Below are 19,397 nucleotides of genomic sequence, written 5' to 3' on the forward strand. Positions count from 1 at the left end.
ATAAGAATTGAATGGAATAATATATACAGCACCCTACTAAACACGTGGTGGGTGCATATCCGTCTCTTTAGAGCCCTTTGCGGGGTCAAGAATTTTCTCATGTGCTAATTCAGTCCAACCCTGTCCAATATGGTAGGAGTCCAGAAGCTGGAAATCTGAGCCCAGGCCAGGAGCGAGGCACTGGGCAGAGGTGGCTGGTGATGTGTGCTCAGAAAAGGCAGAGTGATAATGAGAGAACTCAAGTCCTTTTCAGCCCTAAAAGGAAGGCATAGGTGGGGATGAAGGGGAGCGGCAGCAGGAAGCTGGTGGCCCCATGGTGACAGCAGCGGCCACAGCAGCATGTTGAGGTACTTTGTAGGTTTGGAGTTACCATGTGTGGTGGTTTGATTCAGGTGTCCCCCATAAACCTAGGTGTTCTGAATGCTAGGTTCCCAGCTGATGGATATTTGGGACTTAATGCCTCCTGGAGGGAGTGTATTATTGGGGGCGGGCTCATGGGCTTTATAGTCAGTTTCCCCATGCCAGTGTTTGGCACACCCTCCTGTTGCTGTGTTCCACCTTATGTTGGCCAGGGGGTGATGTCCACCCTCTGCTCATGCCATCGTTTTCCCCTGCCATCATGGAGCTTCCCCTCGAGCCTGTAAGCCAAAATAAATCTCTTTTTCCCAGAAGCTGCCCTTGGTTGGGTGATTTCTAACAGCAATGTGAACCGGACTGCAACAGTAAAGTGGTACCGAGGAGTGGGACTGCTGCTAGACACCTGACTATGTGGCTTCAGCCTTTTGTAGCTGATTTTCAAGAGGAATGTGGAAGGAGTTGAAACCTTGGCCTAAGAGATGCCTTGCAGTGCTGTAAGTACAGCTTGATGGACTAATCTGGTCAGAGCTGAAAGATCTGAAGGCAGTAAGAACTATGGACTGTGAGGTCTGGTTTATGAGGGTGAGAAAAAGCTTTGCCTGAACTGGGCTAGCAGTTTGTGTGAGAAGCTTGCTCTTGTGCCCATGTCCTGAGAAGTTGTGCAGGGTTGCTTTGCGTAGAAATGAACTGGTGTGTGCAGAGGGATATGGCACAGAAAGAAAAATATTTGGGTGAACTCTTGCCCGTTCAGCTGCAACTGAGAGAATACAACCTTTGAGACTGGGCTAGCTGACCTGCGCTGGGGCAACAAGAAGAATGTAGACTCTTTAGAAGGGGCCTGAGTGCTCAAGGAGTCCTGTTCTTCAAAGTCTGCTTTATTCCCCCCTGGATTAACAAATTGGCACCCTACCTGGTATCGTGGAGTATAAGAAATGCTGGAAAGAGGGTTATTGAGTTTGCAACACGGTCTTGTGTTTTGGAAATGGCCATGGTCAATGTGAAGCGGGTTTGCTGGTTGCCTGCATAGAGACCCCATGGAGCCATGAGGATGAACCGTGGCTTGCAGTGGAGACCCAGTGGAGATGCCGGGACCATGAGATGGCTGCCGAGGAGCTGCCGGCCCCGATGAAGTTTCCCAGGACTGTGAGTAGCCTAGCTGGAGGGGCGGAATTGGAATGCCAGAGACTCGTTGCTGGTTTGAATTATTGGACTTGAAGATTTGTCACTGGCTAGAGTTACTGGACTTGAAGCTACAGAGTTTGATGTTTGCCCTGGTTGTTTTAAATCTTGTATTGGTTGAATGTTTCTTTGCTATGCCCAATGCCATCTATTGCAGTGTGAATATTTATTCTGTGCCATTCTGGGTTTTTTGAGGGTTTTCTTGGTATTATGGCTCAGTTAAAAGATCTTGGACTATGGGGATGTATGAACATCATTTGAATTGATAAAAACTATGGAGATTTTTAAAGTCAGACTGAAAGCATTGATTTTACATCATGTATGGATATCAGTTTATGGGGGCCAGGGGCGGAATGTGGTGGTTTGATTCAGGTGTCCCCCATAAACTTAGGTGTTCTGAATGCTAGGTTCCCAGCTGATGGATATTTGGGACTTAATGCCTCCTGGAGGGAGTGTATTATTGGGGGCGGGCTCATGGGCTTTATAGTCAGTTTCCCCATGCCAGTGTTTGGCATACCCTCCTGTTGCTGTGTTCCACCTTATGTTGGCCAGGGGGTAATGTCCACCCTCTGCTCATGCCATCGTTTTCCCCTGCCATCATGGAGCTTCCCCTCGAGCCTGTAAGCCAAAATAAATCTCTTTTTCCCAGAAGCTGCCCTTGGTTGGGTGATTTCTAACAGCAATGTGAACCGGACTGCAACACCATGTATTTTGGAATCCAATAATGCAAGGAAGAAATTCAAATGTCTTTAGCTAGGGGCTAGGGACCTTGACTATACTAAGAGCACACCTGCACATCCTGAGTGAAATGATAAACAGTAGTTTCCTGGAACATGCCTCCAAGATAATTGGGGGGTGGGGGGTTCAGGTTATAGGGTGCTTTTGAAAATAAGAGTGGAACGAGCCGAGTGTGGTGGCGTGCGCGCCTTTAATCCCAGCACTTGGGAGGCAGAGGAAGGAGGATCGCCATGAGTTCGAATCCACCCTGAGACTCCATAGTGAATTCCAGGTCAGCCTGGGCTAGAGAGACCCTACCTCGAAAAAAATAAATAAAGTGGAACATGAGGACAGCCTGGGGAGCCCCAATAAAAGATCACTTGGAAATCTTTGGTTCCATGTTCCCAACCCATTTCATTCTTTGTACCCTGCTTTTCGCTCCACATGGTGGCTTTGTAAAGCACAAGAACAGTATGCGTGAAGCAGTCAGACCACATTTGGTTAAATTGCTCCACGCTTTCAAAGACCAGTGTTCAAATGTCCAGTCGGGATCTTGGCTGGTGAAACCCTTCCCCGTCTCCCCACCTGCGAGAGAGTGTTTGTCTTTGACGTTTGAGCTTGCTTCCCCTGGCTCTGATGTTTTCCTCACTGCCCTCTTTGCCTCCTCACTGAAGCAAAAAGAACAGAGCCTCTGCTAATTACTCTCAGATCAAATAATACTGGTTATTGTAATGGGTCATTGTCCCAAAACACTGAGCTCTTCTTCGCCCGGAGGCTGCCTGGCAAAGCATAGTTAGCTAGCTAGTCCCGGAATGTCTCTATTATCTGTTTTACTTTGCAAAAGAAACCAGGGATTTGTTGAAAGCTGGTAATAAAAGTCTGCCCTGGTCTGAGCTGAGACCACTGTGTGTTGAGAGGGCCTGGGAAAGCATGACCTCCATGAATCAAGTCCCCCTCCAATGGCCACTCAATGATGTCATTTCGTTTCTCTGTGTCATTGAATAATAAACCCACTAGGGTTTTTTCTTGCAGGCCAACACTCCCGCTCTCGGGGGCCTGGGGCATGGCTGAGGGGCACAAAATAATGTTAATGACCATGCTTACTGAAAGGAAAATGGTTCCTAGAGGAAAGTTAACACCCTCCCAGGGGTGCCTGCTCCCCCCAGGGGCATCCTTCTGCTCAGCGCACTGAGGTCCCCAAGGGAAGTGGTTGTCTCTCTGCCCAACCAGGTGCTCACCTGTTCCAGACAATCCCGAGGCTTTGAGGCTTAGAAAACAGGAACCATTCTGGAAGGTATACAGGAAAACATTAGAAGACAATCCCTCCAATATTGCCCAAAATGTTAGTGGCTCAGGGTCAAAGAAGATTCCAAAATCAGGTAAATGAACTAATGATTTCTAAGGAGTCTTCTTACTCTGAATTTTTATGATTCAGTGAAAGGTCACTAGCTGGGGTTTAATTGTGTGCTTTCCAAAATTCTTCTGTGGAAGTCCTAACTAAGTACTTCACAACATGATCTTAATAGCGAAATAGGATCATGGCAGGTATAATTAGTTAATAAGTAATTAGGGTGGGCCTAGTCATATTTGACCGGCATCCTCATCAGAAGGGAAAACTTGGGCTGGAGAGATGGCTTAGTGGTCAAGGTGCTTGCCTGGGAAGCCTAAGGACTCAAGTTTGATTCCCCAGAACCCATGTAAGCCAGATACACAAGGTGGTGCATGCATCTGGAGTTTGTTTACCGCAGCTGGAGGCCCTAAGCATACCCATTCTCTCTCTCTCCCTTTCTCTCTCTAATAAAAAATTAAAAAAAGGGAGGGCTGGAGAGATGGCTTAGCAGTTAAGGTGTTTGCCTGAAAAGCCATAGGATCCCGGTTCGACTCTCCAGGACCCACGTCAGCCAGATGCACAAGGGGCCACACGCATCTGGAGTTCGTTTGCAGTGGATGGAGGCCCTTGCATGCCCATTCTCTCTCTCTCTGCCTCTTTCTCTCAAATACATATATATGTATTTTTTTAAAGAAAAGAAAAAAGGGAATGAAGATAGGGCTTAGCAGTTAAGGCACTTGCCTGTGAAGCCTAAGGACCCATGTCCGACTTTCCAGGTGCCACATAAGCCAAATGTACAAGGTGATGCAGGCTACAAGGTCATACATGCACACAAGATGGCACATGCATCTGGAGTTCGATTGCAGTGGCTGGAGGCCCAGGTGCACCAATTCTTTCTCTCTTGCTCTTTCTCATAAAAAATTTTTTTTTTAAATTGAAGAAGGAAAAACTATGCATCAGAGAAGATGACAAAGAAATACAAGGAAAAGATAGTTACCACCATCCATGAGCCAAAAGGAGACCCAGAAGTAGGTCTTAGCAACAACAACCCCACAGACTCCTCAATTTCACACTGTTCCCTCTAGAAGTATAGAAGACAATGAGTTTCTGTTGTTTAAGCTGCTCAGTTTGTGGTACTTTGCTATGGTAGCCCTAGTAAAATAATGCAGTGAAAATATTCAGTAACGTCAACAAACATTTCCTTAATATACACTGTGCTCAATGTGTGCCAAGTGCTGGGGGAAAACAAAGAAATCAAAAGAACCCTTCTCACCCTGGCAGGGATTGCAATTGCTTGGTGAGGATGAAGCACACACATAAGGAAACATGTGACAAGCTGGGCATGGTGGCACATTCCTGTAACCCCCCCCCCCCCCCCATTCAGGAGGTTTCATGGGCTCGAGGTCAACCTGAGCTGCTTTGTGAGTTCCAGGCTAGCCTGAAACACAGACTAAAACCTTGTCACAAAAAACCCGAACCAAGCCAAACCTAAGCCAAACCAAATGCTATGTGACAAGCGACAGGGCAAAGTCTCAAGAACGCAAAAGTAGAAGAAAACCAAAAAAAAAGAAGTAAGGGGAGGGATTACTTTTATATGCTACTTGTAAAAATAGATGTAAATCCTGACCTAAATAATCCAAAATGGATATTAAAAGTTACAGTTTTATTTGGAGCATTCTACAATATTTATATTTGGGTACCTGCGTTTCTATTACTTTGGTTCTGACATTAATGTCAACCCAAACCAAAAGCCCAATGAGCAGAAATAATATGGACATAGTTATGTCGGCAGGTTCATAGAAATACCCAGAACACTACTCATTGGATAGTGATTGTGGTTAGAGGGGCTTACTTCTTATGCTTCTATGCCTATTTTCTCAAAATATTTAATTAAAAAAAAACATACAGTTGTCTTTCTACATCTTCAGGCTCTTTATCTATAAGTTCCCCATCCAAAGAGTCAACCAATCATGAATTGAAAATATTTACTTATTTGTGTGTGTGTGAGAGAGAGAGAATAGTCATGCCAGGGCCTCCAGCCACTGTAAATGAACTCCAGATGCATGTGCTACCTTGGGCATCTGGCTTTACGTGGGTACTGAAAAATTATTCCTGGGTCCTTTGGCTTTGCCAGCAAATGCCGTAACCACGAAGCCCTCTCTCCAACCCTAAAAATAATTTTCACATATTGAGCCAGACATGGTTGCTCACACCTGTCATCCCAGTACTGGGGAAGCTGAGGCAGGAAAAATACCAGTTTAGAGCTAGCATGGGCTACATAGTGAGACCCTGTCTCAAAAAAAATACCTTAAAAACTAAATTGCTGGATCAATTGTAGTGAACATGCACTTGTGTGGCATGAACAGGTATTTTTCTTGTCTACTCCCTAAGCAATACATTATAACAAGTATTCATATATTTCCATTATAGTAGATAATATAAGTAATCTAGTGATGATTAAAAAGTGGATGGAAGCCAGGCATGGTGGTGCACACCTTCCATCCCAGCGTTCAAGAGGCTGAGGTAGGAGGATAGCCATGCATTTGAGGTAAGCCTGGAACTGCAGAGTGAGTTCCAGGTCAGCCTGGGCTAGGCTGAGACCTTACCATATATATAAAAAAAAAAGTATCCCTTTAACCCCAGCCCTCGGGAGGCAGAGGTAGGAGGATCACCGAGAGTTCGAGGCCACCCTGAGACTACATAGTGAATTCTAGGTCATCCTGGGCTACAGTGAGACCCTACCTCTGAAAACCAAAAAAAAAAGAAGAAGAAAGTATGGATGTGAGCAGGTTGTATGCACAGATTGTGTCATTTCATGAGGGACTTGAGCATCAGTGAATCGTCCTGATGTGTTTTGACATCTATGTTCTGCAGTTGTCAAGGGCCAACACTATTATTCCATTACTTCAAAACTTAAGTTCAATGAAAAGTGAATGAATTTAGGACTGGAGAGCTGGCTTAGTGGTTAAAGGCACTTGCTTATAAAGCCTGCCAGCCTTGGTTCAATTCCTCAGCACCCACATAAAAGCAGATGCACAAAGTGCATGCAACTGGCATTTAGTTGCTACAGCAAGAGGCCCGGGTGCATGTTCTCTCTCCTCACAAATAAATCAGTAATTATTTTTTAAAAAGTGAATTTATAGTGCTAAGAGTTATGGAGTGAAAGAAGTGACCAAAGAAAGCTATTTCAGCTAACTTTCCAAGGTCAGGTGTGATTTAATGGGACACTGCTAGCCCCTTACAGTCTCAGGTGGGCAATTAGGGATCACTTACTCTCTGTTTGGCATGCTTGTGCCTAAATTCAAAATACCTGCTAAAGACAGGAATAGCTGGCATTTGTTTACTATATTCGTTTCCTAACTACTTCCTGCTGAGTATTTATAGCTCTTCCCCGGCCAAACAGAAGGAGTTCCTCGTTTATTTCCCATCCCAATTTCCAGTCCACAGGGTGAAATCCATTTCAGCCTGCTCCCACTTTTCCCCTTTGTAGAGCTCACTCGGGGGCCATTAGCCCTCTTATCCACCTTCAGAGTCGGCGGTGTTCATGTCAGGACTTCGTTTTAGCACCAACCCCTGGGTCCGCTGTAAGCAAGCTCCTCTGGCCACGCTGGCCCACGGACCCTCAGTGTCCTTAACCCAAGCAGCTGGCCATCTGCACCATGCAAGAATGCTGGAGCATCAGCCGCTGTAAAGTGCAGCTTTTGTGCTAAACCACAGAAATCTGACTTGCCTTCCCTTCCAAAGGCGCTGGGGCGTGTGAGCAGCATGTGGTGAGGCTCTTGGACCCCGCCTGGAGAGGGGGTTCATTCCTGAAGCCACTAACCAGCTGTGCGCCTTAGAGATATTGCCTAACCTCCCTGGGCCTCGGCTTTCCCATCTGCAGAAGGGAGCTGATTATAGCTTTTACTCTGTGCGGTTGTGAGAATTGAAGCAGTAAGACTTGGCTCGCTTTATTTATTTTTTTTTTTTCCTGCTTCTTTAACCCCGGTCAGACGGGCCTTGCTCTCTCCTTACAGCAATCCTGCTTCATTGTTCTCTTTGGAAACCTCCTATAACGGTTTCCTTCTACTGAAATTCTAACTCCCTCCAAGCTCTTATATAATCTGGCTTGGTTTCTTCTGAGTCGTCAGTATGGGCCAGGAGGTGTCTTTCTTTACTGTGTGGTTCAGTAACAAAGCTTGGCTCTCCTCTCCTTTCTGCCACTTAGCCACTCTGGGACTTGGGGGAAACCGCTATTAAGGTTACTCTGTGGGGAAGTAACCAAGGAAGTTTCCAGAACTGTAAAATGGGAATCGTTTTCTAGTTACTGGAAGGATTGAACAAGATGAAGCATCTGGAATGTAGTAGAGGCTCAACAATGTTGGACTCGTTGCCTTCCTTCCTTCCTTCCTTCCTTCCTTCCTTCCTTCCTTCCTTCCTTCCTTCCTTCCTTCCTTCCTTCCTTCCTTCCTTCCTTCCTTCCCTCCCTCCCTCCCTTCCTTCCTTCCTTCCTTCCTTCCCTTTGTTCTTTCTCAGAGGGAGTACGGTCTCAGAGGACTGCTCACCAGCACAGGAGCTTAGTAGCCTCACCTGAGGAGCTTTTAAAAGAAGGCAGCCTGGCTGCACCCCCCAGAGAGACTGATTTAACTAGTCTGGGAGGGTCCAGGCCCTGGTTAGTTGTGGTGGTGTTATTATGTCTTTAATGGTTTCCAGATGTTTCTAGTGAGGCTAAGACCGAGGACTGCTGGTCTAGCCAAGGGCATAGGGTCTAGCGTTCACCGGCAACTCGACATACGTCTCTGAACTTTATTTCCTCATCTTCCACAACTCAGGTGAGGCTGTTGTGAGAATTCCCTTAATCAGTGTACAGAAAGATTGCAGAATATGGTACTGGGCTCATGTTTAATGTTGTTTCAAGATGGGAGAGAGGAGATGTGACGAGGGTGAAATCAGCTCTCAGAAACTTCAAAAAGGATGATGGCCTGTCAGAGATGCCCCAGAGTGCACCATTTTGAACTTTAGTCTCCATGTCCTGTGTGGAGTCTTTCCACGTCAATTTTGTAGTTACACCAACTAAAGGGCCTGGGTCAGTCTGGGAGCTACTGGGAAGTAGAGCCAAGCCCACGGCCTGTCTGTGGCCTCCCCTCCCACTCACACAGATACCCACATGCTGAATGACCTTGCCTCTCTCCCATTGATTTTTCCCAGTAGTTAAGCTACAAGCGATCAATGAGAAAATGATCCACAAACAGACAGGCATTTTACACAGCACCATTTCAAGAGAAGTTTGTTTGTGTGGCTTCAATGGCCTCTAAAAAATAATAGGTCTGGAGGTAGCTTCTTTTCTCTTCCCCTTCCCAAGATGACAGTAAATCATTAGGCCAGATTTTCCTCCATCACCTCCCTTGGCAGTTGTCTTTAAAAGAGAGTTCTCATTTGAGTTCGGATGGAATCTGAGGCAGGAGAAGCAAAGCAACTTAGGGGGAAAAAAGGAACTAAAAACAGATAGAATATTTTAAGTTTCCAAATGGAGTCAAAATTGTTTCTGCTGTGGTAAAAGATAATCCATTGTCTATCAATGTTTAATAAAGCTCATTTCACCACTGTCTCGAGTGTGGGAACCTTAGTCAATAGAGATTTGTTGATTGATTGATAAAACATCACCCGGACATTTGGAGGTAAAACATTTTCTAGTTACTATAGTCTTGCTCCGTTCACCCTAAGGTTATCTTACAGTGTGGTCAACTGAACTACACCTCTGGAACTTCCTGAATACAATGCATTCTTGAGATACCACATATTTAGATAGTTGATAATATTGTTCGCCTTCTTTCACTATCTCACAGTAACTTTCAAAGTGCACTGCACAAATCTGTTGTTCTTTTTCTCCTGCGCATTGCTGCACCCCCATTGCTGATATCACCTCCCTGGTGTCTTCACATCTCCTGGCCGTACTCTGTCTCCAGGAGCTGACACGCAAGCTTCCTTGGCTTTGGTTTCAGGATTCTTTGACAGGCTTTCAGGTTCTCTGGGAGGGTGCATCCTTTGATGCTTTTAGAGCTTTTGGGGACTCTAAAAACCAGTGCTCTGATGGGCAGGGCTCCCTGGCGTTACAGGCTGGCGCTCCAGCTCATGGTTGTACCTTGCCATTTTTCTAATCTATGTCAAAATTTAATGTCATTCTGAGCTGGGCGTGGTGGCACATGCCTTTAATCCCAGCACTAGAGAGGCAGAGGTAGGAGGACTGCTGTGAGATCAAGGCCGCGCTGAGACTCCATAGTGAATTCCAGGTCAGCCTAGGCTAGAGTGAGACCCTACCTCAAATAACAAAAAAAAAAAAAAAAAAAAAAAAAAATTTAATGTCATTCTGAGACTGTCCCACTCTCTGAAGACTAAGGTCCTGGTAGAGAAAGAAGCTAGACCCAACTCTTGGAGGATGGCGATGGGGAGGGAACGCATACAGTCAGGTCTCTGCCCTCTCTTAGGGACAAGACCCTGGCTAATGTCTATCTATGTCTATCTACTTTTTTTTGGGGGGGGGGACTTGTGGTGGGGTCTCACTTTATGTCAGGCTGACCACAAATGGCTTTTGAGCTTAGTCATGCTTTTCAGCATTTATCATATTTAATGATGTCCCATTGGACATTTGTTATTCTCCTGTAGTCTCTACAAATACTGAAGGGAGCCAAGCATGGTGGCACACGCCTTTAATCCCAGCATTTGGGAGGCAGAAGTAAGAGGATCATTGTGAGTTCGAGGCCACCCAGAGACTACATAGTGAATTCCAGGCCAGCCTGGGCTAGAGTGAAACCCTACCTCAAAAAACTAAGATAGGGCCACCACATACTCAGCACAGAGAGCACACATATGAACCTGGCCTTCCTCAGCAAGCTTCTGGTCATAGGACTTCTGTGGTCCAGCTCACCTGGAGAAAGTCCTCTTCCAGTTGTCTTTCTCTAATCACTGTGGAGACCAGGGTCATGTCATTGTCTCTGAAAACCATTCTCATATGCCGCATATCCCTAAAGGTCCCCAGGTCATCCGCCTCCCTCAGCCTTCTGAGTGTCAGGATTAAAAGGGCACACCAGCATGCCTAACCAACATTTGGTGCTTTTAATACCCTTTCTTCCTGGAACAAGGAAAAGACATGGCAAGGTCTTACCTTGTTTGTATTTTGTTAAAACTTGACCATAGTTATTTTAATTGATAAAATGGTATATATGAGCAGGGTTTTATATTAGAAAGAAATTTTTGTACCTGCTTTCACTAGCACCTTTTGCTAATATTAGATCATCTACTCCCTCTCCATAAAAACTAGTAATTGCCACCAAATAAAGTAAAGATGAGAAAACTAAAAGTAAATGTGGAAACTAGAAGAAACTATTAGTGAAGATCAAAGTGGGCTGTGTATCTCAATTAATTTCAATGACTGAGGTGGGGGATGGGTTAGTAAAGATGTTAATAGGAACTTCTCAGGAGCTTTCAGCAGCGCCCCAGAAGTGACATAACAATGAGCCCATTCGTGGCTCACAGATCCCATGGTCACCAGTGGCTTCGTTAGCTGCAGCAAGGCAGGGCTGCTGGAGTCCCAGCATCGAGGCTGCGCTCATATTACATTCCAGTCTACGGCCATACCACCCCGGACAGGCCTGATCGCAGAAGCCAAGCAGGGTCTGGCCTGGTTAGAACTCGGATGGGACAAAAACATTCCAGAAACGTGTGGCCAAGCTCAGATTCAGAATGCAAGGCTGAGTGGAAAGACGCAATCATTTGAAAATGGGCTTGGAAAGGTGTTATTAGCTAGTCCCTGGTGCAGGGCATTGTTTCAATTACCAAAGCATTATAGTTATCAGTTGATAGTTGACTTATATGGAGTACTATATGGATGGTCAACCTTTATGAGTACTGTCTTGGAGTTCAGGAGATGTGGTCACTCCCTTACTGGTTGGGTGACCCTAAGAAAGACATCTATGTCTCAAAAACCTCATTTTTCAAGTATGGATGAGAACATTGACCCTATTTGACAAGATGGTAGTGAATCAAAGCAACACGGTGTATATAAAACACCCAGTCCGTAGTTATGCTCAATGACAGTAGTTACTGTTACCTGATGATAAGGTGAAGAATAATTTATATGTTCCTTCTTGGCACAAAAGATAAAATAAGAATTCATTAGAGTCCCGGAGGGTGGAACTGGACATTGAACCCAGGTTTTCTAACTCTTCATTACTGATTTCTTCTGACAACTATCATCCAATGACTTATTGTGCCAGTTACAGGGCATGCATAAAATACTAGATGGACTAAAAGTGGTCAGGTTTGCCCTGAGGAAAACTCTAGAAATATTTCCATTAGAATATGTATGAATTAGGGCTGGATAGGTGGCTTAGCGGTTAAGGCATATGCCAGCAAAGCCAAAGGACCCAGGTTTGATTCCCTAGTACCCACATAAGCTAGATGCACAAGGTGACCACAAGGTGATGCATGCATCAGGAGTTAGTTTCCAGTGGCTGGAGGCCCTGGAATGTGCCCATTCTATCTTCCTCTTTCTCTCTCTTTCTCTCAAATAAATAAAATATTTTTTTAAAAGAACATGAGGGCTGGAGAGATGGCTTAGCAGTTAAGAGCTTGCCTGTAAAGCCTAAAGACCCAGGTTCAAGGCTCAATTCCCCAGGACCCACGTTAGCCAGATGCACAAGGGGGCGCACGCGTCTGGAGATCGCTCTAGTAGCTGGAAGCCCTGGCGCGCCCATTCTCTCTATCTGCCTCTTTCTCTCTGTGTCTGTCGCTCTCAAATAGATAAATGAAAATAAGCAAAAAAAAAAAAAAAAAAAATTAAAAAAAAAGAACATGCATGAGTGAAATGAGCAATGACAACACAATGCCATTGTGACTTGGTGATCCTTGGTGAATATGCATATGTGGTAGGTTTATAACAGGGCTTTCCTAGGGAAGGACCCTGTGAGCGTGAAATGGCACTTTAGATGTGAGGAGCAGAACAGACCATTCACAGACAGGCTTAAGGAGCATTCTAACTCACTCAGGTAGGTGTTTGAGACATGAAAATCAACTCATCTACAATACGGGAATCTAGACAATACTTTCAGCCCACGCAAGCAAAACCAAAAGTCAGTCTGGGGCCACAAGGCATGCCTGACATCTAGGAGGAGGCCAAGAGTTCTGAGGAGCTAAATATAAAGAACTGGAGGCAGCATCACTTCTCACCCACCTGTCGCTGGGCTGCACCATGGCGAGTCACTGAACAGCTGAACCTGCACACGGTGACAGACAGAACGGGAGCGCCCTTTGATAGAGCTCCCCCTGAAAGCTGGATGCTGGGGCAGATGTGGTTTAATTATTTCATTAATTTCTCAGCACTGTCCTGCGAATGGACGGAGATGCCAATGATTCCCATAAAGAGCAAAGCCTGGCTATGGATTCAATCCATTTTCAATGAAGAAATGCCTCTCTGAGAGCCTGTGAAAAAAGCCTTCCTCATCTGTAGGCTGGCGCTCACTCCTTCCCGTGTTGGCCAGGGCAGGCAGGACATGGTAGGGATTAGCACTTACGTACATTAATTATACATGAAAATTATTTTGTATACACTTTTGTTTACTTTTATTTATTTATTTGAGAGTGGCAGAGAGAGAGAGGGAGAGAGAGAATGGGTTCAACAGGGCCTCCAGCCACTACAAACAAACTCCAGATGCATGCACCTCCTTGTGCATCTGGCTTACGTGGATCCTGGGGAATTGAGCCTTGAACCGGGGTCCTTAGGCTTCACAGGCAAGTGCTTAACTGCTAAGCCATCTCTCCAGCCCACATTATATATATACATGGTGATATGTTCATATAATTATGAACTGGGACATGGGGAACATTAAAAAAAATTTTTTTTTTGGTTTATCAAGGTAGGGTTTCACTAGCCCAGGCTAACCTGGAATTCACTATGTAGTCTTAGGGTGGCTTTGAACTCAGGGTGATCCTCCTACCTCTGCTCCCCTCCCTCCAAGTGCTGGGATTAAAGGCGTGCGCCACCACGCCCAGCTTTAAAAAATATTTTTATTTATTTATTTGCAAGTAGAGGGAGAGACAGAAGAGAGAATGGGCATGCCAGGGCCTCCAGCCACAGTGCAAGTGAACTCCAGATGTGTGTGCCACTTTGAGCATCTGGGTGTATGTGGGTACTGGGGAATCAAACCCGGATGATTAGGTTTTGCAGACAACTGCCTTAACTGCTGAGCCATCCCTCCAGCCCCAAGGACATTTTTTAAATGATAGAATTTCTCCCATTTTATAGATGAGAGAATGGGACGTAAGTAGCTTCCTCAAACTCCCCAGCCAGTAACAGTGAAAGCTTGGGCTTGCTTGTTCCATGTAAGAGTTGATGCCCCTAGTTAAAGCTTTCCTTATCAACACCTTCTTTCTGAGTTCCATCCACTGACTAATAACACGTGTAGCTGAGCTGACGCTGAAGCAGAGTTAACGTTCACACTGTTCACTGCAAACACACAGAATTGCCCTGAAGTCTTTTGAACCCAATGCATGATAGCTTTTTATCATCCCAACAAGGACAAGGATGATTTTAGGTCTCAGCCTTTTTCTTCCATAGAGTCAAATGCCTTGGAGCGCTCACACTGGATCTAAAGTCAAAATTCCAGGAGGAGCCTCCAAGACATGGCATTGATTGCTGCTCTCCATCCCCGTTATTCCTTGCTGCCACCTAGTGGCTAAACGCTGCAAAAGCAAGTGTACATAAAACGATGCAAGGGGCCATCGCTTATAGCACATCAGATTCTGGTGCCTGTGGGGCGGGTTTTTTTTTAAAATACTGTTTTCCTGCCTTTTGATTTACACTAAGTTTCTTTAGTGGAAAAACTTCCTGTATGAGGTGTTCTTTCCTGGGACTGAAAGAACCGGGCTAATCCCGGATGCTTCCCTGCCGTTGAGCTCACGTCACAAATCAGGCATGATTTTTCCAGCAGGTATTTCTTTAAAAGTTCGAAGGCCTCAGTGGACTCTGTTCCCTTCTCTATGGGAACAAGCATCAAAGAGACAGGAATAAAATGCTTTGCATGCACATCAGGAACTAATTGCCAATTTGGCAAATGCATTGACTAATGTCATGCACTGTTATTTCTAAATCCTCTCCTGTCCTTGACCCCCAGTATCTAGATGTAAACTTGGAACCATTAGTGGAGAAGGATAAAGTCTTCTGGTGCCTCAAATGGAATTGAGAGGGATTTAAACTCGGCGCTTTTGAGTGTGGTGAAATGAACTCAGCGGTACATTAATGCTAGGATTTGAGCTCACACAGCGTGAGCGCTTTCAAACACCGTGTTTAAGGAAGCAAACAGAGCCACGACAGAACCTTTCAGGGGAGCAAAAGGAGTTGGACGAAACAATCAGTGACACATTAAAAACCACAACTGGGCTGCAATCATGTGGGCAGAAGAAAAAGTTCCCCTTTATCGCAGGATCTTTGCATCTAATGAGATGGTGTCTGGACAGCTTCCAGAGAAGGAGGCCTCCGTTTACTTTAGCAGAGACACGTCTAAATATTGAGTTGATTCTCTGAAAAGCCCTACATGATTCTGTAGCGAACAGGTCTTGAAGGTAAGATCTTATCGGTTCTTTAGTGCTGGTGGAAAATCTACTCAAAAAGGGGTTTGGAAAAGAAAAAATCAAGAAATAATCGTGATTTTAAAAAGGTTCAAATGCTTAATTTTTCTCTCAGAGAGTAAACCATATATATGAGCCATATATATGTATGTATGTTCGAGGTAGTCTCAGGGTGACCTCGAACTCATAGCGATCTTCCTACCTCTGCCTCTCTAATGCTGGGATTAAAGGCGTGTGCCACCATGCCCAGCCACCTATATATTTTAAAATATCCTTCAAATACTTAGTTTAGGACCAACACCTTGCTGGTTGATACCTTGTCACATTTGGGTCTGCTTGTCAACTTCTTACATTAGCTTTGTTGCCATGTGGCTGGGAAAACCCACACTGTATGGGTGAGTTTGCCCTCTGTCTACTTGGCGCCGGAGTGCTTGAGGTTCAGAGGACAGTGGCCCTGAATGTGTCTCCATGCTCGTGGAAGCAGCGCGGCAGGAAGGGCAGAGGATCTTTGTGAAATACCTAAGGGGGGGGGGAATCACTGCTTCAATCCACACTACAATCTGTATTCCTAACCACGATGAACATCTTGTCTGCACCAAGCCTCTGGACTCCACTCCATTACCAGCATAACACATCAGGCAGGCCATCAACTGGGGCTTTAACCTTTGCAGACTTTGTGATAGTGGGGTCCTCTCCCACGTGCCTGCCCGGCCTTTATCACTGCTTCCTGGGGACCTTTGGAAGGATATACCCAAAGATCTCTCCCCTCCCCCACCGCAGGAGGCCAGGCAGCTTCTGCTCCAAGCCAGTTTGATTAATGTGTCTTGGCTAATTGTGTGAAAGATGGCAGTCCTTTAGCAAGTGTGACCAGTTTATTGTTCAGCCAATCACAGTCACCGCAGTTAGCAAGTGAAAGGTGGGGTGCGGTGTGGGGGAGGAGGAGTGGAGCGGTTTTTTTTTGGGGGGGGGCGTGGATGGTCACAGAGCAACAGCCACTTCTTTGAGGGGAAGTTACTGGGCTCTGCTAAACCTGTAAACCTCAAACTCAAAGTACTTCTTTCTCCTCTCTCTCTTTTTTTTCCCCCAAGCTCTTTTCTTTCTCTTGGTGCAAGCCGGCAAGACACTGGCTACTCTGCAGATGGAGTTCACGTTCCAGGGTTTTTAATATTTCACTTTTATATTTCTGTTAGAGAATGATCCTGCTGAGAGTCTGGGAATCCAGGCTCATCAGAACCCCCTCACTGACACTTGGATATATTGCTCTGAAAGCTATCCCAGGAGAAAAGATTAAACAAAAAAAAAGGCCTACTTTTCAAAGCCTACTTCTCAATCTGCCCACATCAAAATAAGACAACTGGCCCTTTGAAGTGGAGGACGCAGAGTTCTCAGCCGGCTTGTTTAAAGGGGGGAGTGGGAGAGAAGGAAAGGAAGAAAGGAAGAAGGAAGGAGGCAGTCTCTAAAATGATAGACCTCTTTCACCTCCAGATCTAGTTGAGTACAAGCGGTTGTCTTGAGGACCAGACAATCTACAGCCCTGCTCATCAGAACCCCCCCCAAATTAGCAACTCATTGGAGGAAACTGAGCCAGCACTGGACAATGTCCTAAAATCTGCAGAAACAGAAACTGTTGTCCTCCTACACAGTCTAGGCAAGGCCTAGAAATGTGACGATTTAGACACACACTAGACGGTTCTCCCAAGTTCAGAGCAACGAGTAAGTACTCTCGGGATAGCGCTGGGAGAAGAACATAGAAGAAATGAAACTCAGCAGTACAAGCTTTGCTAAATGGGCAGGTGGGGGTTCAGGGGATAAAGCGCTTGAATACCAGTGTGAGGGCAGGAGTTCAGAAACCGGCAGTCACTGAAATCTGTAAATACTGAATGATGGTGGGTGCGTACGGTTCCAGGACTGGGGAGCTGGGGATAGGAATTCCTGGGGCAGGATGGCAAGCTACACTAGCTGAATCAGCGAGCTCTGAGCTCCCATGAGAGACCCTGCCTCAATAAATAAGGAGAATAATGGACCCCCCAAAAACTGATGTCAATCTTGGGCCTTCACACGCATGTGCACACAAGGGCACATGCACACACGCATGTGCCCACATGCATATGAACATTCATACACACGTGTACAAACATACCACATTCACATCCACACCCGTAAAATGAATAAAGTAAAAGCTGAATAAAATTGCATTGTGGGGCTGAAGAGGTGGCTTAGCAGTGAAGGCACTTGCCTGCAAAGCCAAAGGATCTAGGTTTGATTTCCCCAGAACCCATGTAAGCCAGATGCACAAGGTGGCACATGCATCTGGAATTCATTTGCAGTGGCTGGACACCCTGGCATGCCCAGTCTCGCGCTCTCCCTCTCTGTCTCACTCTCAAATAAATTTAAAAAATTTTTAAAGATTTATTTAAAAATATTTTTTAAAAAACTAAGCCAAGCCGGGTGTGGTGATGCATGCCTTTAATTTCACTACTCAGGAGGCAGAGGTAGGAGGATCACTGTGAGTTTGAGGCTACCTTGAGACTACATAGTGAATTCGAGGTCAGCCTGAGCTAAAGTGAGACCCTACCTCAAAAAACAAAAACAAACAAACAAACAGAAAAACTAAGCCAGGCACGATGTTACACACCAGTATTCCCAGCACTTGAGAGGCCATGAGTCCCAGCATGAGTTTGAGAGTTTGGGGCCAGCCTAGGCTACACAGTGAGTTTTGGGGCAGCCTGAGCTACATGATGAGAAACTGTCTTCAAGAACCAAAGGCCATAAATAAAACAAAAAAACACCCAACCCCTTCAAAAAAAAAACAAAAAAAACAAAACCCAACAAATGCGTGTCTACATGCAAAGAATTATTGGTGGGAATGTTAATTAGTCCAGCTTTATTTAAAACCACAAGAAACTCGAAAAAAAGACCCTATGATTCAACAATTTCATTAGTAGGTATGTATCCAAAAGAATTGACACCAGTATATCATATTGACATCCACACTTGCATGTTTACTGCAGCACTGGTCACGATTGCCAAGGCAATAGAACCAAACTAGGTATCCACTAATATAAAAATGGATGAAGAGGGCTGGGGAGGTAGCTCAATGGTTCAAGGCACTTGTTTGAAGCTGGCCGTTCCAGGTTCAGTTTCCCAGCACCCATGTAAAGCTTGATGCAATGTGGCACATGCATCTTTGATCCCAACGGAGTCTACAGACAATGGGAGGCAGAGCCTGGAGGAGCATGAGTGTGTGGGGGGCCAGCTAGGCCGCTTTGTCTGCAGCAGGAAGAGACTCTGTGGCAAAGAAGGTGGAGCCCAGACACACCACAGTTGTGTTCTGACTGCCACAGGTATGCCACGGTATATGTACACACACATGTGCATGCACACACACACATGCACAAACAAATTAAAAAAAAAAAAGAATGAAGAAAATGTGTGATGTATACATGGTGGGATACTATTTGGCCGTAGAAACAATAGGATTCTATCATTTGTAGCAACGTGAATGGAACTGGAGGACATTACATTATTTGAAATAAGTCCGGGACAGAAAAATCATGGATGTTCTCATTTATCTGCAGAAGTGACAATGCTGATCTCATAGAAGAGGAGAGGATAGTGATTACCAGAGCCTGGGAAGGGTGTGGAGAGGGATGGAGAGAGGGAGTTGATGTGAATACAGGTTCACCTGGGTAGGAAGAATAACTTATAAATGTCCTCTAGTGCACAGTAACATACCTATGGCTGGCAAGATTAATGGAATGTTTCAAAATAGCTGGTAGAATGATATGTTATTGTCTACTGATACTGGAGTACTACACTGTACCCCCTAAATATGTGCAATTATCATGTGTTAATTAAAAATAACAATATTTTTAGCTGGGTGTGGTGGCGCATGCCTTTGATCCCAGTACTTGGGGGGCAGAGATAGGTGGATGGCTGTGAGTTTGAGGCCACCCTGAGAATACAGAGTGACTCAGGTGAGCCTGGGCTAGAGTGAAACCCTACCTCGAAAAACCAAATATGTATATATATTATTTATATAACATATATAATATAAATTATATATATATATAAATTGTTTTGGCTAGATATAAGGTTTGAGGACTTGCTATTCCTTAGAATGAAAAGTTCAGGAAAATCTTGTCCTGAATGGTGTTAACACAGTTCTCATCTGTGGCATTTTTCTGGCTCCCATCTCCTCATCAGTTCCTCT

General features: G+C 45.2%; 1 protein-coding gene across 5 annotated transcripts in view; it reads right to left on the reverse strand.

Annotated features, from left to right (window-relative positions):
* Cdk15 (cyclin dependent kinase 15) overlaps positions 1-19,397 on the reverse strand; it is a 125,555-nt gene that overhangs the window by 22,825 nt on the left and 83,333 nt on the right. For all 5 annotated transcript variants that reach the window (XM_045148491.1, XM_045148488.1, XM_045148489.1 and 2 more), the window contains exon 11: positions 3,492-3,540. In XM_045148491.1, coding sequence (XP_045004426.1) covers positions 3,492-3,540 — 49 coding nt within the window. The remainder of the gene's footprint in view (positions 1-3,491; positions 3,541-19,397) is intronic.

The sequence above is a fragment of the Jaculus jaculus genome, chromosome 4 (assembly GCF_020740685.1).
Source record: "Jaculus jaculus isolate mJacJac1 chromosome 4, mJacJac1.mat.Y.cur, whole genome shotgun sequence".
NCBI classification, from domain to species: domain Eukaryota; kingdom Metazoa; phylum Chordata; class Mammalia; order Rodentia; family Dipodidae; genus Jaculus; species Jaculus jaculus.